Source organism: Dermacentor andersoni, chromosome 8 (genome assembly GCF_023375885.2).
Source record: "Dermacentor andersoni chromosome 8, qqDerAnde1_hic_scaffold, whole genome shotgun sequence".
Classification (NCBI taxonomy): Eukaryota; Metazoa; Arthropoda; class Arachnida; order Ixodida; family Ixodidae; genus Dermacentor; species Dermacentor andersoni.
The window spans coordinates 116989430-117014693 of NC_092821.1; the positions used below are offsets into that span (position 1 = coordinate 116989430).

The window sequence follows — 25264 nt, forward strand, 5'->3', positions numbered from 1 at the left end:
GTGCGTTTCTTTGTCGTACGTGCAAGTCCATAGTAAAAAATTGCTAACTTGTTCGCGCTCTTTAGATACTCAGCACCGAAAATATTGCGACTAAAGTTGCATACACGGAAACTATGGCGTACTACATAATTTACGGACTCTTGCGGTACCTCTTATGGCATGAAATTTCGGTGGGTAGCCCAGTTTCAGTGTTCGTGCGGAAGCCTAGTATGCGACGCGCATTTCAAACCTTCCGCAATTCTAGCTCTTCCAAGAAGAGGAATGCGCCATTGGGCGTCATAATATGGCCCAGATGGAGTAACACAAGTTCCTGTATGCGAGGATATTTCCTCAGATGCCGGCGTTTTCACAAAGGTTACTAAAAACAGCAATTACTTTGGTAACGAGACGATCTCCTCAGTGAGGACCGATGCCGCACGGTTAGCATATGTAATAAGCAAATGCAGATAAAGAAAAACGCGTGATAAGCGCAAACTTCAAAATAATTCGAGGAGTAGACGCAGGTAAAAAAATATGAAATGAGTCGGGTGAAGTAGTGTGGCGGGGGGACTGACACATAGCAGGAAGAAGCACTCTAGCGAACCTGAGGTCATAGGGCTACCCATACTGACGCAACGATTCAAGCTTGGAGAGGACGAGAGAAGTTTAAATCAATCGGATTTCTAGCTGAGTTATTGGTATAGCAGCGGGAAGGACTCATCCACCTATTTGATACCCACTTCGACATAAAAAAAGGAGGAAACGAAGTCTAACGTACCAGTTGACATGAGTAAGCTAGAGTGAGGGAAGGATCAACCCAAAGAGAAGAGACTATAGTCCACTTCAGAGCTATTACAGCCTCTGTGCTGTTTTTGTCAACCTCATTTGTGAAAGCATATTTAGCGTCAGCGAACAAGGACAGAAGGGAGACTACACCTTCAATGCGCTAACTTCAGCAACATTATTTTCAGGAAACAACCACCTATTTAACCCATGCACAGTTGCGCCCCATCATCCAAATTTTAACGATCCAGAAAAGCCGTCTGCTTATCTAACAAGTCGACCAAAGGGACACTAACACACGTATTACTATTCCAACAGATAGCCTGAGCCGCAATAATCTCTCGCAGATCTTTATCTTTGTGCTTCGCAAGAACACGGCAAGACCCATACACCGGCGCACAGCCGCAATTTGGACACTGAGTTGACAGGTGACCGTATTGCTTATTTCTCACGTTTAGACTACGTTCTCGTAACCGGTGATTAAGACACCTTTCTGTCTGTCCGATGCATTTTTTTCCACTGGACAGCGGAAGCTCGTAAACAGCTTCTAACGCAACCCACTGGTGCTTTACAGTGATTCGTAGAGCGTTCGGACAGCTTGCTTACGGTACGGGTCCGTAAACCGACATATTTACGCGAGCTTTTCTGGCGCTGAAAGACCTCTTGTGTGCCCCCACGGCTAGCTATTTTCTTAAGACTATGTGTCGTTCTATGCAGATAGGGCACTACCGCTACCTTCCCTCTGTGTTCTCACTGTTTATTTGCCACGTCCCGAGTTGTGCTGTGTGACACACATATTTTTAGCAACCCCTCTACGACTGCAACCTGCACTGACCCTGGAAGCTCTGCTCCTGATAAAACCCGCCGTGGTTGCTCAGTGGCTATGGTGTTGGGCTGCTGAGCACGAGGTCGCGGGATCGAATCCCGGCCACGGCGGCCGCATTTCGATGGGGGCGAAATGCGAAAACACCCGTGTGCTTAGATTTAGGTGCACGTTAAAGAACCCCAGGTGGTCAAAATTTCCGGAGTCCTCCACTACGGCGTGCCTCATAATCAGAAAGTGGTTTTGGCACGTAAAACCCCAAATATTATTATTATTATGCTCCTGATAAAGCTTCCCGACTGATCCATAGGATCCATCTTATGGTGGCATGATTTCTTTAATGCATTTCCAAAGCACAAGCTGGCAATGCTCCTCTTAACGAGCTTCGAGTGGGCGGACTGAAAAGGCAACAGGGGCTTAGCCCTGGGTTTATACTCCCAACACGTGTGCCGTTCTATGAACTTGAGCTGAATATCTAAAAAACGCAGCACGTTATCAGTCGGCTGTTCAAGCGTGAGAGTAAGTCGGCAAAGGCCTGTAGAAGAAACATCGTAAGGCTTGTCTACTGTAGAACGTGCGCCAGGTTCAACAAGGACTATATAGTCATCAACGTACCTGACATTAACCACCATGTGCTCCGACAAGGTACTCGGCAGGTTTTTGTTATGGTGGGCTAAGAAAATGTCACTAAGTATAGGCACCAAACATGAACCGATGCAGACAACCTGCTTTTGAATGAAAATTGTCCTTCCATGCTGCATACGTCGAGTGAAGGTAGCAACTGAGCATATCTAAGAAGCCCTAAACGGATAAATAGGCTGAATTTTGAAATGAATAATAATAATAATAATAATAATAATAATAATAATAATAATAATACCCGTCATGTGCTAATTCTGGCCTTGCTGTCCCTGCAAACTTTCTCAACCGCCCATCTAACTTTCTGCCGTCCCCTGCTACGCTTCCCTTCCCTCGGAATTCAGTCCGTAACCCTTAATGACCATCGGTTAGCTTCCCTCCTCATTACATGTCCTGCTCATGCCCATTTCTTTTTCTTCATTTCAACTAAGATGTCAATAACTTGCGTTTGTTCCCTCACCCAATCTGTTCTTTTCTTATCCCTTAACGTTACACCCATCGTTCTTCTTTCCATAGCTCGTTGCGTCGTCCTCAATTTAAGTAGAACCGTTTTCGTAAGCCTCCAGATTTCTTCCCCGTACGTGAGTACTGGTAACACACAGCTGTCATACACTTTTCTCTTGAAGGATAATGGCAACCTGCTGTTCATGATCTGAGAATACCTGCCAAACGCACCCTAGCCCATTCTTATTCTTCTGATTATTTCAGTCTCATGATCTGGATCCGCGGTCACTACCTGCCCTAAGTAGATATATTCTCTTACCACTTCCAGTGCCTTGCTACCTGTCGTAAACTACTGTTCTCTTCCGAGACTGCTAAGCATTACTTTAGTTTTCTGCAGATTAATTTTATACCCACCCTTTTGCTTTGCCTCTCCAGGTCAGTGAGCATGCATTGCAATTGGTCCCCTGAGTTACTAAGCAAAGCAATATCATCAGCGAATCGCAAGTTACTAAGGTATTCTCCATTAACTCATATCCCTACTTCTTCCCAATCCAGGTCTCTGAATGCCTCCTGTAAGCACGCTGTGAATAGCATTGGAGAGATTGTATCTCCCTGCCCAACGCCTGTCTTTATTGTGATTTTGTTGCTTTCTTTATGGAGGACTACGGGGGCTGTGGAGCCGCTATAGATATCTTTCAGTGTTTTTACATACGGTTCGTCTACACCCTGATTTCGTAATGCCTTCATTACTGCTGAGGTTTCGACTGAATCAACCATGCAACCATGCATTTGAAACGAAACCATGCCATAGTCGTTGATGCATTCTTCTACGCATGCTTATGGTTTCTTTTGAGGCAAGGGGTAGTACAAATCATTTATTTCAAAAAAGCAAGCTGATAAGCTTTTGTCAGAATTATGTTGCAGGAAACCTACGATTTCTTCAGAGCTTCTAACGAAAAATGGGTCGTCAATATTAAGGATTCTGAGTTTTTCTCGCAAGAAAAGAGCAAACCCCGTTACTGAAACAATTACCCTTATATGTTTACGAGCTTCCGCTGTCCTGTGGGAAAAAATACATCGGACAGACAGCAAGGTGTCTTAACGACCGAGTACGAGAACATAGTCTAAAGGTGAGAAATAAACTGTCAGGAATGCGGCTGTGCACCGGTGTATGGGTCCTGCCGTGTTCTTGCGAAGCACAAAGATCTGCGAGAGATTATTGCGGATCAGGCTATGTGTCAAAATAGTGATACATGTGTTAGTGCCCCTTCGGTCGACTTGTTAGGTAAGAAGAAAGATAAGACAATAAGAAGCTTTTCTGGACGGTTAAAATTTTTTATGTGGCACTAATGTGCGTGGGTTAAATAGACGGTTGTTTCCTGGAAATAAAGTTGTTGTAGTTAGCGCATTGGTGGTGCCGTGCCCCTTCTGTCCTTGTTCGCTGGCGCTCAATATGCTTTCAATGTGAGCGTACCAACACGCCCAACAAATGGCAATGCTTACATTTGTGGACCCCATTTCACGGTACATACAGGGCTCGTAGTGGTGACGTGGTAACCTTATCGAAAAGTCATTTTGTTCGGACGATCTTCAAACCATTACTAGGCTGCTTTCGTTCGTCGTGTATTGATGGAGAGAAATGACGGAGAGTGCATGCAGCGACTGCGTCTGCTGCATGCACTGCTTTGCCTTCATGTGGTTCAAGCGGACACATATTAGCATCGTGGTCACGGACCACCTAAAATGCTTCGAAAGGTTTAAGGTTTGTAATGCGATGTTCTAGTGCTCGTGCGGACCCTGCCTAGTGTGGTTCAGGACGTGCGGTCTGACTGCGTGCCACGGCCGCCTTTACTGTAATACGACCGAGGCACACACCATGTCGATTATCTTTAACGTTTCCACTAGCTTTGCGTCAAACGCGATACGATAGGTTCACCTCTGACCAAGAACGCGAAACGTGACTGCACATTGACCAGCCCAGACCGCCCGCTTGGATGCAATTACGTCCTCTACTTGGTCCCAGTTGTTGCAGGGAAAAAAATGGCAATATCAGTGGCTTAGTCTTTTTCCATGCTGAGCACATAGTATCGGCGATGTTTTGTAGCAGTTATGGAGAGCAGATGTTTGTTTCGACGCTTCTAGGCCCAGAAATATGCACCAGAAGGGGGGGAGGGGGGTAAGGGGTGCTTTTTTTCTCACTTAGCTCATGGCGTTACAGCATTAGTGTTACCAATGCTTTGGTAGTACGAAATGCCTTAAAAACGCTCAATTCTCCCACTCGTCCCTAATTTAATTTGATTGTTCACTTTAGCATGACGCGAGATGACGGTAGGCTAAAACGTTGATCTGTCGGCGGGCAATAGCTGCACGTGCACGTGACAGACTTGAAGCACGGTAAAGAATCACGCATGAAGCAAAGCTAAAGCTTTCTCTGCAAAACTGTGCGCAAGTCACGTGCACCATTTGGACAGCGTGTGCAGTGTTCCATTTGCACGCTGCATAAGGTACACTTAAGACAGGGCAGTGAGAGGTACACCTGGCGAAAATAGTTCAGAATGGTGTAGCCATAATTAAAGTGTTGCAGAATGCTGCTGATGAAGGTCACAAGCAGCCATATTTAGTTCAGAATAACACGAAACTACTTCGGATTTAAGGTTTGAGGCCAAGTGCCAGTGAAAAAGTTTAGATGGAGATAATGAACATAGATCTAGTCTGTTAGTCTATGTTACATCTATGTTATACAGCGCACTTTTTTTTAGGCACACGACAGCCTCATAATGTGTGTAACGATGTTTTTTCAATTCTTTTTTCTAAACTTTGCAAATGTGGGTTTTACGCCAGCACTATTTTCGCCAGCAATATAAGTGACCCCTTGAGCTCTGCAATGAACGAAGACTAATCAGATCTAGTGAATGCTCGGAGCACAATGACTACATAATTATATAAAAAAGATACTTTTCTAGTTGACACGTCTGGACACGTCGGGAAGCTGGGATCACCGCAAGTTTCTTCACTTGGCAGCTGGAGTGGCGGCCACGCAACAGTGATTGACACACATTGCCATACATGGGAGCCAAATCAAAACTTCTTGCACGATTTTACTCCTTGAAGTTCCTTACTGACTCAACAATAGGAGAAATATGTGTGCAAAATTAAAAAAAATCTTGCAGAAGAAAGGTATTCGTATATGGAGGAATTGCAAAAGAAGTATGGTGTTATATCGTGCATATTACTCAGACAGGAATGGAGACATTACTCATTCTCTGGGTTTATTCTATCCTCTTCTTTTCCTTTCTCTTACGCGGCTCCATACACGCGCCTTAAGGCGCGGCGGCAGGCAGCGACGCCTTGTATAACACATAGGTTTTGAGAAAAGGAAGAAATAGATTTCAAAGAACTGCATAGCGCACAAAAGACATTCAGGAAATGTAAATTATCCTACGTTTGTAAATGTGTCTCGTGCTAAGCCTTCTAGTTGGCTTTCGCTCGCGCGGCGCCTGGTATTTCTTTCCCAGCTTGTTTTGCAGCCTCGGTACTGCGACGCGGGGTCCGCCGCGCACTGAGACGTGTGCGTGTTGATTACCCGAAAACATCTGCTTCTATCACGTCTGTGCTCCGAAGTTCACCCATACTGTGGATACTAGTATGAAATAGAAGACAACATGTGAACACCGCTAAACGAGACAATCCGCCTGCTCCTTTTTCATCAGCAAAGAGTGTCCAGAGCGTAAAAAAAATGTAGCGCTTCCCCTTTGTGAGCGTTAATGTCAAACCCTAGGCCTTTGGTAGGAGTCGAACCCACGACCTTTGGTGATAATTAAGGAGAAGTTAATTCTTGCACGGTTAATTACGCCACTCCAGCCCATTACATTTGGTGTTAAGGTATACTTAAGATGTATTCATTAAAGCACTCGAATGCATGACCACTGGTGAAAATGTCAACTGTCTCGTGAGCGCGCTGGTTTGGCCTTCATCCGCTTTATCGTATGCAAAAGTGGCTGTCATGTTTTATTCTCCCCCTCTCCCACATGATGTGGGGGACAGCGAGCCACCTGTACGTAAACACGTTGCTAAGATGCTCAGCTTGTGCCGTGAGGTGGTCAAGACTACGTGCGAAAAGGCTGTTAACTGCGGCATTCCTTGTACATGAGTTTCTTTGTCTGGGCGTCTGTTTTCTCTCTATCTCACCGTCTCTCTCTCATTTCGCAGGCATCAAGGAAGAAGGAAAGATTGAACGAGATCTTGTGAGTATCGCATAAACTTGAGAATTTTCTCTGCGAAGAGGAAAGTTGACATGTAGCCTCGCGAAATTTATACGTGTCTGTAACGAACCCCCCCCCCCCCCCCCCCCCCACATCGTGCATTTCCCCCCGAAATAAATGTTGGCATCTGAAACAAATCTTGTGCTGGTAACGAACCACACAATACGGTCGCCGCGGTTGCTTAGTGACCTTGACGTTGCGCTGTTAAACACGAGGTCATGGGACCGAATCCCGGCCGCGGCGGCCGCAAAATGCAAAACGGGGCCGAAATGCGAGAATGACCGTGTCACGTGCTTTGGGCGCTCGGTAAAGGAACCACAGGTGGTCAAAACTAAGCCGGTGTCCTTCACTACGGCGTGCCTCATAATCAGATCGTGGTTATGGCGCGTCAAAGCCTAAAAATTAATTCAACTTAGTCGTCGAACCGGAAACTTCACCTGGCCGAAAGTTTACCTGCCAGCCTTGTGCTTGGTTTATTTCGAAGTGTACCTGTGTTTCTCTTACAAGTAAGGTGGTTTTTTATGCAATAGCCGAGCATCAAAATTGTCCTTTAGAATACTGATATAAGGATAAGCCTATGGTGTGGCGTGCACGAATGCATCGCCGGTTCTCATGGCCGAAACGGAAACCGATCTCCCAGCGTAGTCTGCACGAATCGCGATTCTGATAGGAGGCTTGGAAGAAGTGAGCTTATTCGCAGATACACGATCACAAAAAGGCACGCATGCGCAATACCGTATGTCTGGACACCCGACGCTTACTTCGACAGAGTGCTTTACGAATTCAGTGTGATGCACGTTCGTTAATCCTGTAATATTTTGTCGCCGCCCGTGCCTGTGAATTTCGTCAGCAGAGTGTACACAGTCGTTTACGGACAGCAACAGTTAGCAAGACTATATGAAACGGCTCTCTCCTTTTTTTAAATTCGTTTGGTTGCTAAACTCGCTCAGTCGACGAACAAAAGTGTCTGGCTTCACGTGCGAGTGCAGTGTCGTAACGTTAGTTTCGTAGACAAACGCATCTAGACTATCTTTCCACTCACCGTTCAAATGATGTTTGTTCTGCGAAAGTATTAAGCCTCGTGGTGTACTCAGTCCAACAATAAATAGCGTCCCTTTGCGGAGCGCGAATGCATTTACTGTGCACAAGAGTACGACTCACACTCGCTACTGTTTGCATGTGTTCGCCGCACTTCCTGTCCAGTTATTGCGGCTGGTGCTCCATTCGCCGGGCGTGCTGATCGTCGCCGTCTTCACCTTCCTGATAGCCGGCACTGTTACGCTAGTCGGACTGGCCGTGCACCGGAAGCGCTGCTCGTCACAAACCCGGAAGAGGGTCTCCGCAAGACGACGTTCGCGCTCTGGATACTCGTCGTTTGCCTAACGTAAGCGGGGCGTGGTATCGTGCGTGCTAGACAAAAAAAAAAAAAATGTATATTTAGGGCTAGATATTCTCGGTCAAATGTGTGTTCGCAAAAGCGTTTCGTCGAATATTGACTGGCGTACCGAATAATTCGCTAAACATAAACATGCGCACAAATTTGACGAGCGTCCACGAGTGTGAGGGCAAGGAATAATATTCGAGCAGAACTTCTTGTTGGGCTAGTTGTTACATGTTACCGAATTACTAAAGCGCCAAACAGACGACACAAAAAGCGCTCGTCCGTGTTTCTTCTTCTGTCGTCTGTTTGGCGCTTTAGTACTTCAGTGGCAAGGGATAAGTTTGGAGGGGAATAACGCCTGCGGCCTTCATCAATTTGCACATTAAGGAAGTCATTTACTGTCACAACAGTAACCTCTCGCAGCGGGCCATGACTATGAACTTGTCAAATACAACTTGCTGTTCTTATTTTGCTAAGGTACCCAGCTTTTGTATTCGTCCGCTAAGGTGTTGTCACTTCTCGCGATGGGGTGAACCCCCGAACTGCATCAGCAGACGCCACCGTGCTTTGAGTCTGGTGTGCCAAATTCCGCGCTGATTAGCGAGCGATTCGAAGTAGCCCACTGTTTTCTCATTCATGTCTCTATACGGCACGCAGCCGGAGGGGTGCGACTTGTAGCGCCCGTGGCGACAGTGAATAAAGTGTCGTTTTTCTTCTTTCTTTAACGAGAGACAAGATGAGTGGAGGTTGGCTGAAGACGACCAGGGCCGTCGTTGTCGGCTATCTTTAAAAAAATGGCAGACAAATACAACAAATTCCAAACCCTACTACTGGATCTGAAGTCCAGTCACTTGCTCTTAGTTGTCGACAAGAAACGAAACGCGAATATTTCAGGAAAAAAGCAAGAACGTTTACCACAGTTACCCTGACGTTTGCGGACAAAATTGGCTGCCTTGTCAAGAGCGGCAATGGTGAGGCCGGCCCATCATGTTAAGTGTTTCGTATTCTCCGAGAGGCTATACGAAGGCAATGTTCACCTAGCTGTTACGTCAAAGGTTTGCGGATGCCAATAATTGTGCCACTATAGGCACATAAGACGTTCGGTGACAGCTAGAAATATAAATTGCTTAGCTCTTTCAACGTATGGCTAGTCATAACCACTTACTCCTTTCGAAACGTGCCAAACTATTTTTTGTTTCCATCCTTGTTTACTTAGGATGATGTGTCTCGGAGCGCTTGTCACCATACGGCACGCACGTGTGGCAGTGGACGCCGCCAGGGAGCAGGCGCGGTACATGGCCAAGAACTTGCCCGCTGTCTCAAGAAAGCCATCAGGTGTAAGTGTGCTTATTCATCAGTGAGGAAACGAGCCTAGGGTGCACCTTTTCTTCAATCACAACGCCAACATTCGTAAATGTCGAGTTCCTTCGTTGACGTATTAATAATGACCGGAGATAATCTCTCACACTCGACAGATTGCCTCGGAGGAATTTCGCTATATCTAAAAACAAAATTCTAACCCATATGCTGTAAGTTATTTTAGAGTATGTGTTTATCTACCAGCAGAAGCTTGATGTGGGCGAGTTGGTTTAACATATTTGAAAAAAAAAAAAAAACAGCGCTACAAGGATGCGGTCTAAAACAACATGTACGACGGACAGGCGCTAACTTCCAACTAAATGTTTATTTGAACAAACAGGGTTTATATATATAGACACACGAATAGTACCACGGTGACTTCACGATCTCTCTATCGCGTCAGAAAAGCAATGTATTCTTCGGTAACTGCCACTGACGGGCAGCTAATGCACGTGCCCTCGACCCTTGCAACGCAAAACGCATCTAACATGTCTCTTTCTATAGAAAGTCTATCTCTAGAACGTGCCAGAAACTTTGTGTCACTAACATACTGACATCATTTGTGGCGTTCAGTGATTTGCCAGATGACCCCCCATATTGAGCAAATGTTGGGCAAACAAGACGGTGTTACAATGAAAGGGCACGTGAGCACGATTGGGCCATAAATAACAATGCGGGGGTCACCTGGCTAAACACTGTAAACGTCACAAATTCCGTCCATATGTTCGTGACACCAAGTTTCTGGCCCGTTATAGCGATGACTTTCTATAGAAAGAGTTATATTAGAAACGTTTTACATTGCAAGGGCTGAGGGCACCTGCATTAGCTGCCCGTCGGTGGCACTTACCGAAAGAGAGATTGCTTTTCTGATGCGATAGAGAGGTCGTCCGTCGTACATGTTCTTTTAGTCCGCATCTTTGTAGCGCTGTTCTTTCTTCAAGTGGAGCTACCAGTTATGTTCTGTACCCGTCAACGAATAGGAGATAAATCCTACCAGTGTGGCGGCGGACGAGTGAATCGTAAGAAAAGGTCGGTGGACATCCTTTCTTCTTTATGAAAAAATATTTCGCTTACATTCGCGTGCTTCTTTATAGTCGTTACAGCTTTTCTTTGGGCAAACTATCGCGATCGCTACTTTAACTTTGCACGACTCCACTGCTGCGTTATTTACAGGACTTGGCCTTCATAGCCGGCACTAACATCAACGAGTTCTCGAAGGCAATTGATCGGCGGATCAAAGGTAAGCATGTTTTGCAGCTTTTACGGGTAATAACACCTTTACGTTATTCCTTTGAGGGGGGTTTCTTTGAGTTGTCGCGTAACGGAATTATGTTTTCTAGCATATTTAAATTACAATCCGAGGCTATCCTCTCCGTAGGTTGTGTGTAAGGCGTGCTTTACAATTTGTCTGCGCATTCTATCTTGAGAAATTCAGTCAGTTCAGTAGCTTTCTTGCGCCACAGGGACGGCCTGGATATGGGTGGTTCGAAAACATTTTCCCGGAGGCGACGTCTGGCGCTGAACGACGGTCACCGACGTGGGACGCTGACACCGGAATTTCTGCGACACGGCACCCTTAACGCTATCATGTTCAAACCCGTCCGGCATATGGCAGGGCATGGATAAGACGGATATTTCGACCGTCTCGTGTGCAACGGGGTGGCCGTAGGAGGTCGAGATGCTCGTCACTTCCGTTTCCGTTCTGCGCCTTTGTCTTCCAGTTCTTAAGACTCGCGGGTCGTGTTTAACAAAACGGTGATCCTGTCAGAAAATAATGTCCATTGCCATTAGGTTGTGTTCTTTATTTTCCCAGCCTTTCCACTACCTATATTCCAGTCGTTCTTTTGCTAATGTACACCGTAAGATTGATTAAGCTGCTTGCCTTTGCTATCCTCAAACGGCATTGCCTAGGCTAGGGTTACTACGTCCTCATTCATCTCTGGCTGACTAGTGCGACGCGCTAGTAAAATATGCCGTATGTTTTCCACCATGTCGCTGCACGCTACGTAACTGTTGCCTGGTAGATAGATGTGACAGTCATGGAAATAAAGGGGAGGGTAGACGGCGAGAAGTGCTGAAAGGGTTCGGGCACCTGTGTTGTGAGGGCGGCAGTGCAGCAGGGGCGTACTCGAATTGCGACCGAATGTATGCAGTCCGGATCTAGATGCGCATCTGTTATGTTTATTGCGGGAATGAGTCTCAACGTAAAACCCATTTTTGTTCTTCTGTACGAACGTCGCAGACTGCTCCGAAGAGGCGGCTTCCACGGTCGACAGCGTTGTAAGCAAGAGCGCTCTGCTGAACTTCGTGGCGACCACAGCGAAGCGTACGTACGGCCTTCATCTTCACCTTACAAAATACTTTTTTCCCCTCGCACAAGTATTGAATGCAGGATTTTTTATACTGACATGCAGGTTTACTCGGGAATATTTCAATATTCACTGTATGTACCATAGAAGTTTCAGGCAACTTGTGCCTAACACCCTGAACGTGTGGCAATAGCCTCTCGCATGGATGTCGATAAATTCTTTCTTTTTGGCAAAAGGATGTACTTGCACGCGAGCTATGAACATAATTGGCTCGAACGCCAAGAATATTTACCCAAGTTGCCTCTACTAATCTTCAAAGATGCCGGCATGTTTGTTGAGGGCAAGTCTTGAATGTCAGTGCGGCAAAGCAACAAGGCGTCGTATATGCTACGAATGATTCAGTTTTGTGCTCGTGTTGGGTGCGCTATATATATATATATATGTATACACCTTTATAACACAGTAGTGAAAGGTATATATATATATATATAGTTTAAGTAACGGTACAAAAGAAAACGTTATTTTCATATGAAGCGGAAGCAATTCTTTCTCGAAGGTTAGACATAGCCCAACATTGTGTAGTGTCAGAAACACTCAAAAAGTAACGCGGTTTACGCATCCGCTGAAGGTTACGCGATTAGAGAATTAACTTTACGACACTGAACTGCTCGGAAAACTCGTGGGGCTGAAACGCAACACGCCTGGTCAACGAATGACAGTCAAAAATGGCACGAGTATCTCGGCGTACGAATACATGTCGCAAGCGCAGGGATATTGAGGCGTTTATACCTACCACTGTGAATACGGCTCAGCAAGTGAAGAGCCTAAGTGTCCTTATGAGGCCCCATGTTGATCGCCGCAGGTCTTGCAGAGATCGACGAGCTGATCCGGGCAGTTGATGAAGCGGCCAACAATCCCGACCTTGGACTTCTGTGGACCAGCATACACAACGCATCAGAGTGCATCGACGATGCGATGAAAGTATGCACAGGACAGTGCGACGCGCAGGCGATGGGCGAAATACAGCAGCAGCTGCACGGCCTGGATGAGTTCGCACAGGGCATTGAGGTGCGTACAGCTGAAGCTGCAATTGCGTTGCCATTAGATGCATGGAAGAAAAAATCAAATTGCACTCAAGTGGCTAATAAATTGAATTTTTATTATTTATGAGAGGTTGATGACAATTAGAAGATAGACCACCGGAAAGGCTGACTCTCGCAATATCATAAAATAAACTTCCGTGAAAAAGACGGGCAGCGAAAAAAGAAAACGAAACAAATGGTGAAAGAAAGCATAGTGAAGGCATAAACAAAATGCACTATGTATAAAAAAAACGAAGGCATAGCATGACCTGTTATATGAATTGTTTGTGCATGATGTAACGTCAGCATGCGACTCTGAAGGCACAGAGCTCGTACAAAAAATAAAACATCGCTATGTGTGCGGTCTGGCACGAAAAAGACACGACACCCGTGCTCATAACGAAGCTTGCAGCGCGTTGTGGCAGATACTAGCTGTAGTACATGCGAATAACTTCCACCACTGAAAGCCGGAGATATTTGTGTAAATTCATATTAGCGCGCTAAAAGTCACCTGGATTCACGCTCATCATATACGAGTCGCGAAAAATATCCAGCCTGTTCAAGCGGCAGCTTAAGATACTCTGCAGTTTTACTTTAAAGATTCTGAGCCCCCATGGATTACTTCTTCTTTCGATACTATTACAAAAATGCAAGCCTAGTGGTCAGGGAAACCTCAGAAATGGCATTCGTGCGTCTTGCAAGCCAAAAATGGTCTTCCTTCGTTCTTTGTCGCACTCTGGTCACACTTTATGATCACTACTGACGCGCCTGCCAGTTTCCTGAGCGCTGAGAACAGAACGTCGTTGACACCTCTCGCTGATTTCTTGATGTGAAATACAACTTGGGCTCAAGGAATGTCGAAGATTCCCGGAAACGTCGACTAGGTTATGTTCGTCAAGGCACCCCAACGAAATTCAGCCGGCAAATTTGCTACACGAAGCTTGGTTGTGCTTGATGCATGCAGAGAGAATTTTTTAAGGCTGCCCAGGCAGTGGCACTTCGCTAGCTTAGAATGGGCGAACTCAAGCGGAAGAAGTAAGCCCCATTTTTTGAGCGCGAAGCGCATTTCCATCATGCGGAGTCATTGTTAAAGCAGACTATCAGGTCGAGGAACTGAAGCTGGTATTCACTTGCGAGCTCTTTCGTGAGGGTCACCCCGGAAGACCACTAAACAAAGAAAAAAATTCCAGATGCTTTTTAAGTGGAGACAATACAGTAGAATCTCGTTGATACGTTCCCGCTATGTAAGTTTTCCCTGTGCCAACGTCTGCAATGGAGTGCTCAAAAAATGACCCAGTAGAGTTACGCTCATTTTTTTACAGGTTCATACGTTCCTGGAAAACATGATTTTTCGGCACCAGCGTTCAGTACGCCACCAAAGTGCGATCGTATGATACATTTTCGGGCCGCTAGATCCCATGTAAACAAATATATGTCCGAGGCACTCGCGATCGAGAACAGTATATAGCAGCATAATGAAAAACGTTTGCACGGAAAAACGCTTGACACCACCTTGTTTTTGCAATGTACTTATTGAATGTGGGTGTTCGCCTCGGTTTGATAGGTGCTGCACAATTTTCGAATAGCGTTAACAGCGGACACGTGAGCTTTCTGGAGCATATGTCGTTGACAAGAAGGGTTCCCCATTTCTTTACCTCCCATTCACTTTTACAGCATGATAAGGAGGTTCTATATCCCTACAAAGAGCATCCGTTTGAGCCTGTAACCACTTGTTCCCTCACTACCCCTCCTTGTATTCTTTATAGGTTGTTTAAAGGTGTAGGATGTTATCCCTACTCATTCTTGCTGTTGCTTGTTTTAACATTTATTTTGCGCTCTTCTGTTTAGCGTTGTTCGCAAGCGCCTGCGTTCTGCTGTCGTCATGCAGTCTCGGACAGTTGCCGGTCGGCCGTAGTTGTTGCCTCATTTGGTGATCGATAACTCGATGCTTGTATTTTTCCTGACGTCGGCTATCTACGTTGGTTCTCGCCTTTTCCCGTCTTTATCTATGTATACAATTTCGCTTCTTTGAACAAAATGAGCAGTTCGTAGTCAGACCCGTGTGGTGGTCCCCCCCCGTAGTTTTGTCCATCTGCGCTGTTAAATATGTACATCCATTTATCCGTTCCTGTGGAGTGAAACACACGATTCCCAAACTATTTTCCCCAAAGTGTGCTTTGGGCGTACTTGTAGCAGATCCTACCAAATCCAAATTATCTTAGTATCACAGCGATTTTAAGAATACAGGCAAAAAGGGCTCTACGAAGCCCAGATATTGGGTCTGCGCTTAACCCTTTCACACGCTGTCTACACAGTTGTGTACAGCAAGATATTGCATCAACAGCAAACGCACTGAAAGTAATGGTATCTAAAATGTGTTCCCTACATATTGAAACACTTTAGCAAAATGAGTAGGAAGGTTGGGTGTTTTTACTCTGCGTCAGTATTTTGTATGTAGCGGGTTCGCTTCTTTCATTGTTTTTTCACGACGTCATGCCCAAGGCATAATTTTAAAGTGGCTGTATAAGTGCGTTTCGAAACACCAAAAAGTTCTCATCTTTGATGTCCTCTGTAAATTTGACAAAACTGGCTAAACAATTAAAAATTCTTAATGTTTGAATATCAAAGAGCTGTGCTGAAAGCAAGTTTTCAATCAAGGGGACAAAGTGGCGCCTGAAAGGGTTAAAGAAATATGGCATACATACATAGACAGCTACAGAAACAATAATGCAGGGGTAAGAAAGCATTAGAAAATTAACGTAACAAACACAATACATAAAGAAAACGTGATAAAAGTAATGTAAAAAGCATTACCCAGTGAGGCAGTGACTTCCATCTTGACATCCTACATAATCGCCGTTATCGATGTATATTACTGTATACGATGTATATTACTGCATTTTTTGTAGATTCATGTGCAGCAAATAAATTTTCCACGCTTTCTATGTGCTATCAAATGCAATTCATAGAATTGTGATGTTTTTCTTTGCGTAGTTAGAGTTGTAAACGGTATGGTATCGTTTTCTGAAAACTTATTTTTGCCAATTTTTAATAAAAAATTGATAACATAATAAAAAATTTGAAACCTGCTGAAATTTAATTCAGTGGTTGCCGTGAAAACGAATTCTCTTTTTACCTTTATTTAGATAGGAGCACCCGAGCTAAAGCTTGCTTTTAAAGACAGGTTATATTAGAGATTGGTAGCGATTAATGACTAGTAATGGCTAATAATGACTACTAATGACTTGTAATGACTACTAATGACTCCGAAATGACAAATATGTCTAACGACGGCTTCTAATGACAACAGTTGATTAAAAACGACTAGAAATGTCTAGCAATGAGCAGTAATGACTTGTAACGACTACTAATTGACTAAAATGAATTCTAATGACTTACAATGACTACTAATGACTACGAAGTGACCAATGTTTGACGACGGCTTGCAACGACTAGAATTGATTAGAAATGACTAAAAATGCTTAGTAATGACCAGTAATGACTAATAATGACTGAAATGACTTGTACTGACACCTAATGACTATGATATGACCAACATGTCTAACGAACGCTTGTAATGACAAAAATTAATTACAAATGACCAAACATGTTTAGTAGTGAGCAGTAATTACTAATAACGACTGAAATGACTTGTAATGACTAGTAATCCCTACGAAATGACCAATATGTCTAAGGACAATTTGTAACGACTACAATTCATTAAAAATGACTAAAAATGCTTAGTAATGACCAGTAATGACTAATCTTGACTGAAATGAATTGTACTGACTGCTAATGACTATGATATGACCAACACATCTAATGGCACCTTCTAATGGCCACAATTGAATACAAATGACTAAGAATGCTTAGTAGTGAGCAGTAATGACTAAAAGAAAGAGAAAGGGACGCGAAGAGGAAAGAGGCGAATGATAGGGGGAACAGTAAGCTTTTGCAGATCACCTTTTATGAGAGATCTTAAGACAACCCTGTAATTCTTGGAACTTTTTTTCTCAAACCATGTGCAGCGTACAAATTAGTAAAAAACTGCAGATGCGTCAAAATAATTGTCCGGCGATATCTCCCCTTTTTGACCACAGATCAAGCTACCCCACGGAGTCAAGCAGCTCATGGACAAACTGAAGAACACCAACATGTATGCTGTCCTGATACTGGTCAGTATGAAATGACGGGCTTATTTCTAGGGTGACAACCCCTACGATGAAAGTCGACGTCAATGAGTTAGCATTGAAGCTCTGTAGTCATTTGTCATGTTGACGTGCATCCAACCGAGTTCACCTCTTGTACTTCTACTGGACAGGCTGCTTCACCTAGAGTTGCCGCGAGGTCCGCGTGTAGGAAGATATGTTCAGACGAGAATGTCTGAATATATAAGACACGGGTTCGGCACCGCCCAGCATGTTTCGAGTACATGTAACTCAATACCAGCTTAGTGCGAGTAGCTGGATGCTGTGAACAACGCGGAAAGGAATGTAATAATGAACACAAAAACTTGCCCATGATTGTGATACTCTCTAATTGGAAATTTGAGCGCAGCTGTATAAGTGTTTCATTTCGCGATGTACTGAGGCCAAGAATTGGAGAGAGATGTGAAAGAGTCGGCAACAGTCGAAAATGACTCGTCGAAGGTTGCAGTGTAATCTCTGGGGCCGCGTGGCTTCTGGAAAGAAGTACACAATTTGCTTCGCGCGTACACTCTGCTTACAAAACAGTCGCTAACCAGGACGTTCGAAACAAGTGCGAATGACAACAAACCGAGCGAACCGAACAAGCGCGGGCGACAGCTGACGCGATCAGAAGATGGTACGAAACGAGCGGTCGCGTGGGCCCGCATGAAACCAGTTTTCCGCCTGCACGTATCTCAAGGGGCCGCTCTCATTGGTCTGCGCCGTTGGCTGGATCCCGTTGGCTGCTCCCGTCTGTCATCTGCCGCTCCGCGTTCGCTTTTTTCTCTTGGGCTCGTTGGCTCGGTCACGCCGCTGCCAACGCCGCCTACGCTCTTAGCAGGAATGGGGCGTTAAGAGCTGTGCTCGAAAGATTGGAAGTAGGAATATCAATATGGTAAGGCACGAAGTGATACGAAGTAAGATTCAAGTGAGAAAAGTGATGAAGAATGTAGGGCAAGTTTTTTTATTCACTCAGATAGCTGCAGAAGTTCGAGGAAGTTACCATTCATGGAGACCATTTCACCAGAACGCACGGTTATATACCAATTCGATGCGTACTGCGTATAAAACGAGCACTTATGGTGTCCCACTTGGGCATCATGTTGAATATTCTCGGATTACCGCACGCAATCCCTTCAAAGAAGAATTTATTCGACGTGTTGGTTACGTGGCACATATTTGTCTGTGTTGGCTACCTGTCTTAATTTCTTTAAAACGCGAATGCTTCATGCCAATGCATGCAGTGCATCTTTCGACGCCCGCGTGGCGTCGTCACGATACGATTTCCAGCGCACTTACGCCAAAAGCGCTCACATTCTTTTACAGCGCAGCTGTTAAGGGCAAGTTCCTCCCAGGATCGTATCCGTGTGTAGACACAAACTCTGAGATATTGCTATGCCGGGCCGACCCGCGGCAGAGGTGAAGCAGTCGTTAAGCACTCCCCGTACAGTGGCCGATTCCGAATATAGTGCAATACCGGGCCGACCCAGGGCGGATGAGCAGTTCGCCGTTAATGGGCCAATACACAGCTTCGTTGATCATCCTTCTTAAGAGTGGAAGGGCACGGAATCTTTTGTTGTATTAATGCGGATAGCTTGAAGTTTTCGTAATTTGTAGTATCCTGCGTTTCAGATTCCTTCAAGCGAGAAGGCAAGACAAAAGTTCAGCCGTCATAGAAAAGGTTCGTTCGGTACTTTATCATCTCTCTTGCGGTCGCATCTGTGCAACAAATTTACACAAAAAAAGGTTATACAGTTCTGCGAACTCCCTCCGTAGGCTTCTTGGAAACCAGCAAAACCTGCAAAGATATCTGTACTTTAGGGCACATATAGGTCCAACGTTCTTGATGTTTAAATGAAAACTATAAGGAGTAACTTCTTTTTGATAAATTCGAGTATAAAGGAAAAGGGTGAGTGACAGGCAGCATAGAAAAGAGCTAACATTGAGATCGCATTCTGCTGTTACAGGCATCGCACTTCCAACTAAATGAACGATTACGTAGGTGCAAAGGGTAAACGTTGTGTTGGAGACTGTCTGCCAAGGCTAAGCTGAAATTCAACTTTTGCGGAAATTCTTCCTTCCGTAAAGTACTGTGGTCGATTGTGCAGTTTGTCAGGCTAATCGCTGCCCACGGACAGACCCGATTTGTTAGCTTTTTTGGTGATTATGCGACTTGCTTTCAACGATGTAAATTACGCATTGCCAGTTAGTCTCATGGAGTCAAAGTTACGCGTCAGCCCTACCACCAAAGGAAGCGTTACAATTTTGTTTCCTATTCGGTCTGATTTTCCTCACTGTGCATTGAAAACTAGAAGCCGGGAAAGCGGTATACTTTTGCTAGCCGACAGGGCGTGGGTGTCGGTGACACACCATGGTTTGTGACATCACTTTATTTCCACGTAATGCGAAGGACTGATGACCGAGCTGCAAGATTTCGCCGGCCATTTTGACATCATCGGTCAGCTGAATGGTTTCGCCAAGCATTCGCTGAACGTCTCAAAGAACGTCGTCATCCTGTTGGACAATGTCCTTGGTGACGTCACGACGGGTCTAGGCTTCTACCAAGGTTTCGTCACAGCGGTGGCCGGCATCACTGCCATCATCGTGGGCCTCTATGCGTTAGGTGAGCGAGAGTAGCGTTAAGCAAGCAGCGCGGAAATCGTAGTGTGTAAACCCAGCACATTGAGTCTTGATAGCCAAATCAAGTTGGGTGGGATGGTATTCCGTAAGTGTCCACCTGGTGAACATGTCCATTTCGTCTGCTGATGAACTAACTGCTGATTGGTTGGGGCACTTGTCCCCTTGTCACGCGCACACCAGCCCAGCCAATTGGAACTTCCGTCAGCAGTCGAAATAGATTTGTCCACTACGTGGACACTTACGAAATGGTCCCCAGTGTTGCAGAAGGCATATGATGGTGACAAATTATAGAAGGAAAAGGTTGCCGCTAGGTTGCCTTTGTGTAAACAGAGTTGTTCACTGTGCAGTGTTATGGTACATTGTTCCGAGGCTGGTTTACATTGCTGAAGACATTTCATCTCGTACATAGTAGACGTACATTGCTAAAAAGAGTTGTGTTCTTCTACTGTGCCATTAGTCCGTGGTCTTCCATATAGATGTTATATTTCATTCTGTGGACGACAGTTTGTGACCAGGCATGGTCATAAGACGATAGGGGTTTTCTATATCTGCTATAGGCATAGAAAAAATTGGTAAGCTTTCTGTATGAAGTCTACATTTAATTGTGCAGGAATTTAACAGCATAATCTTGCAACTTCGTCGGAACGTGAACCTGATACGTTCCCGGAATACAGGAAAATCTTGCTTAGGTACAATGCTTTCTTTCTTCAGAATCCGCATGCGTTTCCTTACGTAAGAATGAGGGAGTCATTAAAAGTAAGTAAGCCAAAAAACAAATTAGCTAATAGGCTTAGGTTACTAGCTTATGGGGCAGCACCGATCTAAATAAACATTTTTTTTTCAGTGACATTTTTCTTCGGGAAAAAGCGCTCATAATTGGTCAAACATTTGCTGAAGCCGGGAACACCCCATATGTCTTCAATACAACATTCTGCCTGGAAATTGGAAGGTTCCAACACAGGCGCTCCCGATGCTAATAGAACGCAACGCCATGAACCTCTTACCTCTTGCAATTGTCTATTACAAATACCCCTTTCTTATGTCGCATGATAAAAAGGACTCATGGAGAAAGTCGTGAAGTTATATAAACGAATAGTTTTCGCTTGCATGTATAAGTGCGGTTATATATATATATATATATATATATATATATATATATATATATATATATATATATATATATATATATATATAATATAGAATGTACTGCCTATGAGATTGAATAAGGCACTATTTGCGTACCTAAACCCCATGTCTTAGTGTACAACCCGGCATTAATTTGTTCAACTTGATTCTATTGATTATCCTATTGGCATACCTTCAATTTCTTAACCCTGAGTTTACGCATAAAGGTTTTTATTTATAGAGACACCACAATGCTGCACAACTATGAAATCAATATATGTATTACTATTGTTATTCTAAGAGCTTTTATACGCCAGTTCGGAACGACGAAATGTGTTTTTTGTCCTCATGCATTCGATTGAACTGGATTGATGACGTGGGCTTGATGACAGCCGAGGCGGCCGCAGTTCAACAGGGATGGTGTGCTAAACCGCTCGTGTGTCACGCCAGTACCTACAGCTGCAGTTTGCCAAAAATTTTCCCAAGTCCCCACTACTTCATGTCTCATCAGACCGCGTTTCTTGAAAGGAGAAGGCTAAAAAGTTTTCCTATGTTTTCACACTTTAGCAACAGTGGGGAACGCAACACTGTCGAGCCCCGAGTTGAGCATCTCGTTTTTTATTGGACCAGCTGTACCCAGAAAGACAGGCGACACTGAAGTCACAGTGACAGCGGCAAACCCAGTCGTCTGTTATTTATTATGGTATAACTCCATGTCAGCGTTTTAGGTTGTCGCCTCCGTTTCTGCCGAGCGACAACTCTCAAACAAGTATAGTGCTATACTTGTTTTCTGGGATCGCGGAAAGGTCGCCGGCAAAATCGCGAACGATGTACGGAGTCAAAACTCTTCTGTGGGATCGTGAGCCTTGTCAAGCGGTCGTTAATAGCACTTTTTCCCCTCTAACGTCTTCGGTTTGTTTTGAGAACTGAAATGTATTTTTGACTAGCCGATAAATTGCTTGATCGAATGTATTTCGTGAGCATCCTTTTTTTTCTTTCCTTCCTACCACCAGGCAACCAATGTCTGATGCTGCGAGCCCCTACAGGCGTTTGCAGCTTCAACACTGCCAGCCGGATCATGATGGTGGCAGTGTTCCTGTTCGTCCTCTTCTTTCCGCTATCCATGATCACTTCGACGGTGGGAACCTCCATGGGCATGGTCGCCGACCAAAAGCTCTGCGTGCCCGCGCAGAGTCTGGGGGCGCCTGGTTCGCATTCCTTCGTCGAATTCCTGGCCAATAGTCTAGGGAGCAAGGTTGGTTGGCCGGCTAGCGTCGGCATTGCTGTGACCGCACTGAAGTTAAATCTGCTGGTAACGTAATTAAAACGAGACTTTTCAGACACAAGTTTCTACGGTTTCTGGGATGCCCACAGAATAATTTTCAGTTCTCCTTAAAGGCCAGATGTGGACTGAACGAACCTAGAATTTCTCAACATATGGCGTGCCCTATGATGAATGCGCAGTTCTATCCCGTAATGTCCCAGCGTTGTTATAATCCTGCATCAGCATCTTCATACGCCTAATCTTTGTCAAGAGCGGAGGCTTCACCCGGCATTCTCTGGTTACTGTTTCATCAGGAGAATGTTTGTCCTTCCGGCTGCAAGGCACTGAGTGCCTCTTAAACTATGCGACCACCTTTTCTCATAAAGCAAGCTATTGAGCTGCCGTCATTAAGTGCGCGTCCTTACCCCTGGCCCTCGTTTGGCTAATCTACTAGTGCATTGGTTATTCGCTCTAGTCATTGACCCTCCACAGTGAGTTGTCATATTACGTATCAGTCCACGCAAAATTTAACAGTGCATAAGTACATAAGGGCGTGGCTTATACTGAATTCGCCGAGTATAAGGTGAACATAAGACAAAATATTGACAGCTCATCTATCTTTCAGAGATGATTGCTGACTGTAAGGCGCTGAGCATTTTTTTAACTTGGGTGTGTAATGGGTGGTGATGTATTTTATAATTTACGATTATTTTTATAGCGAGGGATGTGTTCTTGTGTCATATCCTAGTACCATCCTTAAATCGCGAGATCTTGTGGGCACATCAGTAAACACACAAATTGGCGACGCCGACAATGCCGATGCCGACAACTACAATGAGGAATCGTACCACGGCAAAGTGTACCTTTTTGTAATCAGCAATTTACATTGTGTAGCAACTCCCACTATCCATTTTGTCCTGGCTGCAACTTAGTTGCAACCACTTTTTATCAAGCGGCCGCGCTCGACTCGCACGTGCACGTTTTATTACATTCAAGACTAGTGACCAACTTTTTTTCTCTCGGCACTTCTACTTTGGTGACTGTGCGAAACTGGAAACACAGCAGTGTTACACACCGAGTGTCAAAGTATTTGGTACATAACCAGTGACTAAGTTATCTACTGGGCCAGAGAGCAGCAAGTCGTTTATTCGGGCAGATACCCAGTGGCCAATGTCTGATCGCCAAGACAGCCGCCAACATATACCTAGTGGCCCAAGCTAGTCACTCGGGTCACCGGGTGCGTGTAACATACCAGGAACTGGAAGAATTTCCCAAAGAGCGCTAATCCAAATTGATTTCATGCTGAAATTACAAAAGGAAACTCGCACGCTTCGAATCTTCCTCTACAATGGAAAGACGCGCAGCGCGGATCGTTTAGTAACTATGGGTGGCTTCGTATGTGTCAGAACGTAAACTTGCGTTTCGCCTAGTTTTGTTAACCCCATTTATAACCGATAACGTTTTTCATAACGTTATTTCGCTTACGAAGCAATAGTTCTTTTAATATCACCCGCCTTCATAGTCAGAAATTCGTTTGAAGGGACGACGACCAATCTTTGAGCAAGCCCGTGAACCATACCTGTAATCACTGTTTTTCTGCAGTAATCTTTATAGAAAACATTTCCGCCGCAAATGTCTACCAACTTATGGCCTGCAAGTTTTATAAATTTCTACCAAGAGCACGCGTATTGAATCCATGAGGCTAGTTACAGCAAAGTAATTCAAATACGTAGGTGTTTGTTACCCTCGGAGATGCGATGGGCTAGGCACATCAATTATTTCACGAATAAAGCGACGACAGTGCTCGGTTTTTCGAGGCGGAATTTTAGTCCCCTACCCATTCTATTTCACATATGTACGATCAACACTCGAATGCGCATGTGTATGTTGGGACCCTTACACCTCGGAATTAACAAACTTGAAAAAGTACAAAACAAGGCTGCCAGATTTGTCCCAGGAAACTATGGCAGAAAATTCAGCATGACAGAGGCTAAACGTACTCTGCAATGGCCGGACCTAAAGACTCGCAGGGGAAACCTGCGTTTGAAATTTTTATAGCAAATGTCATTTCCATACCGGCATTAGTCGAGAGAAGTACATGACACCGCCTTCATATGTATCTAAAAAAGGATCACTCTTTGAAAGTCAAGTAAATTGCTTTTAGAGGCGACGTCCTGCGGTATTCTTTTTTTTTGTCCAGACAGCACGCGCCCACAATCTTCTTCCACCTGATGTTGTGTTAATTACATCAGTTCATGCTTTTACCATGCTTTGAGCGTGTAAATACCCTTCTACAAACAATTGTATTTCGAATGAAATCACCCCTGCTTTAATGCCTTATTGGCGATGCAGGTGCTGAAGAGATAAATAAGTACGGTCACTGCCCGTAAGTGGTATTGAGGGGTGAAGGTGAGGGCATACAGTAAAAGAATCCAGCTAGCAGCTCAACTCGACTGTCTGTTCTATGCATACTCTACACATCATATTATTTTCGCTCGACGGGTGTGCTTTCTTGAGCTGCTGAAATGCGGCTCTATAATTCTTATGAGGGTCGTGGAGCATCCTTAATGCGGCATACTTGTTTTTACAGCTAGGATATATCTACGCTAACACGATGAATTAGCCCATCTGCTGTGCATTGAAACTAACTTCAATCTGGCTAATTCACATCGAATGTGGTGGTCCTGGGGCAGTCATTAGCAAATAGAAACCTTGAATTGGCAGATATAGCTTATACGTGTTAAGAATGCTGCACAACTCGTTGAAATACAACATAAGCGGTGACACGTGCATAGCTGCTACTCATAAATGGTTTTACTGCACGTCCGGTGTGAATTTGTTACCTGGAAAAGACCGCCACGCAAGAAAGTGCTGACCTGAAACGAAGGTGTAACTCAAAGTAACCAGATACCAATATTATTCATGGACAAATCAGCGGACTGAAAGCTTGTTCACGAAGAATATTACCCTTGCCAAGGACCAGAATT

General features: G+C 44.7%; 1 protein-coding gene across 1 annotated transcript in view; it reads left to right on the plus strand.

Moving 5' to 3' along the window:
• LOC129380246 (uncharacterized) overlaps window positions 1-25264 on the plus strand; it is a 37109-nt gene that overhangs the window by 9027 nt on the left and 2818 nt on the right. The window contains exons 4-13 of the mRNA XM_072289850.1: window positions 6878-6912; window positions 8134-8314; window positions 9528-9648; window positions 10844-10910; window positions 11913-11996; window positions 12842-13047; window positions 17162-17236; window positions 18881-18929; window positions 19659-19871; window positions 22027-22268. Of these exons, the coding sequence (XP_072145951.1) occupies window positions 9529-9648; window positions 10844-10910; window positions 11913-11996; window positions 12842-13047; window positions 17162-17236; window positions 18881-18929; window positions 19659-19871; window positions 22027-22268 (1056 nt within the window). The 5' untranslated portion in view covers window positions 6878-6912; window positions 8134-8314; window position 9528. The remainder of the gene's footprint in view (window positions 1-6877; window positions 6913-8133; window positions 8315-9527; window positions 9649-10843; window positions 10911-11912; window positions 11997-12841; window positions 13048-17161; window positions 17237-18880; window positions 18930-19658; window positions 19872-22026; window positions 22269-25264) is intronic.